The sequence below is a fragment of the Sinocyclocheilus rhinocerous genome, unplaced genomic scaffold, assembly GCF_001515625.1.
Source record: "Sinocyclocheilus rhinocerous isolate Xijiao unplaced genomic scaffold, SAMN03320098_v1.1 scaffold1029, whole genome shotgun sequence".
Taxonomy (NCBI): domain Eukaryota; kingdom Metazoa; phylum Chordata; class Actinopteri; order Cypriniformes; family Cyprinidae; genus Sinocyclocheilus; species Sinocyclocheilus rhinocerous.
Genome location: NW_015664012.1, coordinates 348354 through 349630, shown reverse-complemented (window position 1 = coordinate 349630; position 1277 = coordinate 348354). Strand labels below are relative to the sequence as shown.

General features: G+C 42.1%; 1 protein-coding gene across 1 annotated transcript in view; it reads right to left on the bottom strand.

Moving 5' to 3' along the window:
- The window catches only part of LOC107729187 (ATP-citrate synthase), a 26264-nt gene that overhangs the window by 6525 nt on the left and 18462 nt on the right, over positions 1-1277 (bottom strand). The window contains exons 12-13 of the mRNA XM_016539603.1: positions 1029-1183; positions 690-783 (exon numbers count right to left, since the gene is read on the bottom strand). Of these exons, the coding sequence (XP_016395089.1) occupies positions 690-783; positions 1029-1183 (249 nt within the window). The remainder of the gene's footprint in view (positions 1-689; positions 784-1028; positions 1184-1277) is intronic.

Sequence of the window (1277 nt, the reverse complement as noted above, 5' to 3'; positions counted from 1 at the left end):
AAAAAAAAATTAAAAAAAAAAAAAAAAAAAAAAAGACAACAGGCCATTTACAATAAATAGTTGAACATTTAATAATATGTCATTGTTGCCATGCAATGTCACATTAATACAGGAAGTGCGACCACAGAGGTATTTACAACGGCTTTGAAGGTGACCCATTCATTAGAAGTGAGAATCAGAATAAAGCATTTTATTATCTAGCGTGACCATATAATCATATGTTTCCTCAACATGCCCTGGCCAGGATTTCTAAACTACCTATAGTGTCCGGGCTTTGGCTTTGTTTTCCTATTGATGTGCTCTGCACAGTCCTCATATATTTTATGTATGTGTATTTGCATTGCTTTGACCTTTCTTTGTAGATCCCACCTTCTCTCATGCCATGATTGGTCGATTATGTACAATGCCTGCACACTGTTGGTCAAACGACTATTTATTCACCTGTCAGTAATTTTGAAAACATTAGGAAAGCAAAGGCAAAACCCAGACATTTTAGGCAATTTAGAAATCCCACCCAGGACATGTCCGGGAAATAGAGGACGTATGGTCTCCCTGTATTATCTTTGTGTTGATGATTGTTTGAAATCCTGCTATCATGGGCCTGTAGGAGGCGCACCAACCTACCATAAATCTACTCAGTTACTGTGATTATTGTCTGCTTGTGGGAGTGTGATCCCATTTGCACTAACCTGGAGGAAGCCCAGCACGAGTCTTTTGAGCTGATGAGTTTTCTGCTCCAGTTTTGACCTCAGAGAAAGAGGCCGATCTGGAGGAGGCAGGAGTCTGGGAGAGGGAGAGAGAGCAGTAGTAAGAAATTGTCAGCTTCTATGGTGACACGTATAGTCCGGTACAAGAAGCACATTAAGACGTGATCTCTAAAAGCAGTGGAGAAAGACTCAACAATAGGAAACTTTACTTTACTAAAAGCCCTGGATCATCTAATGGCATGCTTGAGAGGTTTTTAATGCAAGCACACTTAACGTAAGACTTGAGACATGAACATAAGATCAAGTCACACATTCACTCACTGTGGTACCACCGCTAGTGTTGAGAAGGAAGTTAGCAGTGTGGGCGGCAACACGAGGCTGTGTGGCGATTGGCCGGTGACCTAGTGCCATTCCAACAATAGCAGTCATGTGGGTTTCAGTGCCAAAAACATGAATGGGGATACCGGTGGTCTTTCCTGCACAAGCACACACACACAAAAGACATGAACATGAGATTAAGGGCCCTATTTTAACGATCTAAGCGCCAGGTCTAAAGCGCACAGCGCAGGT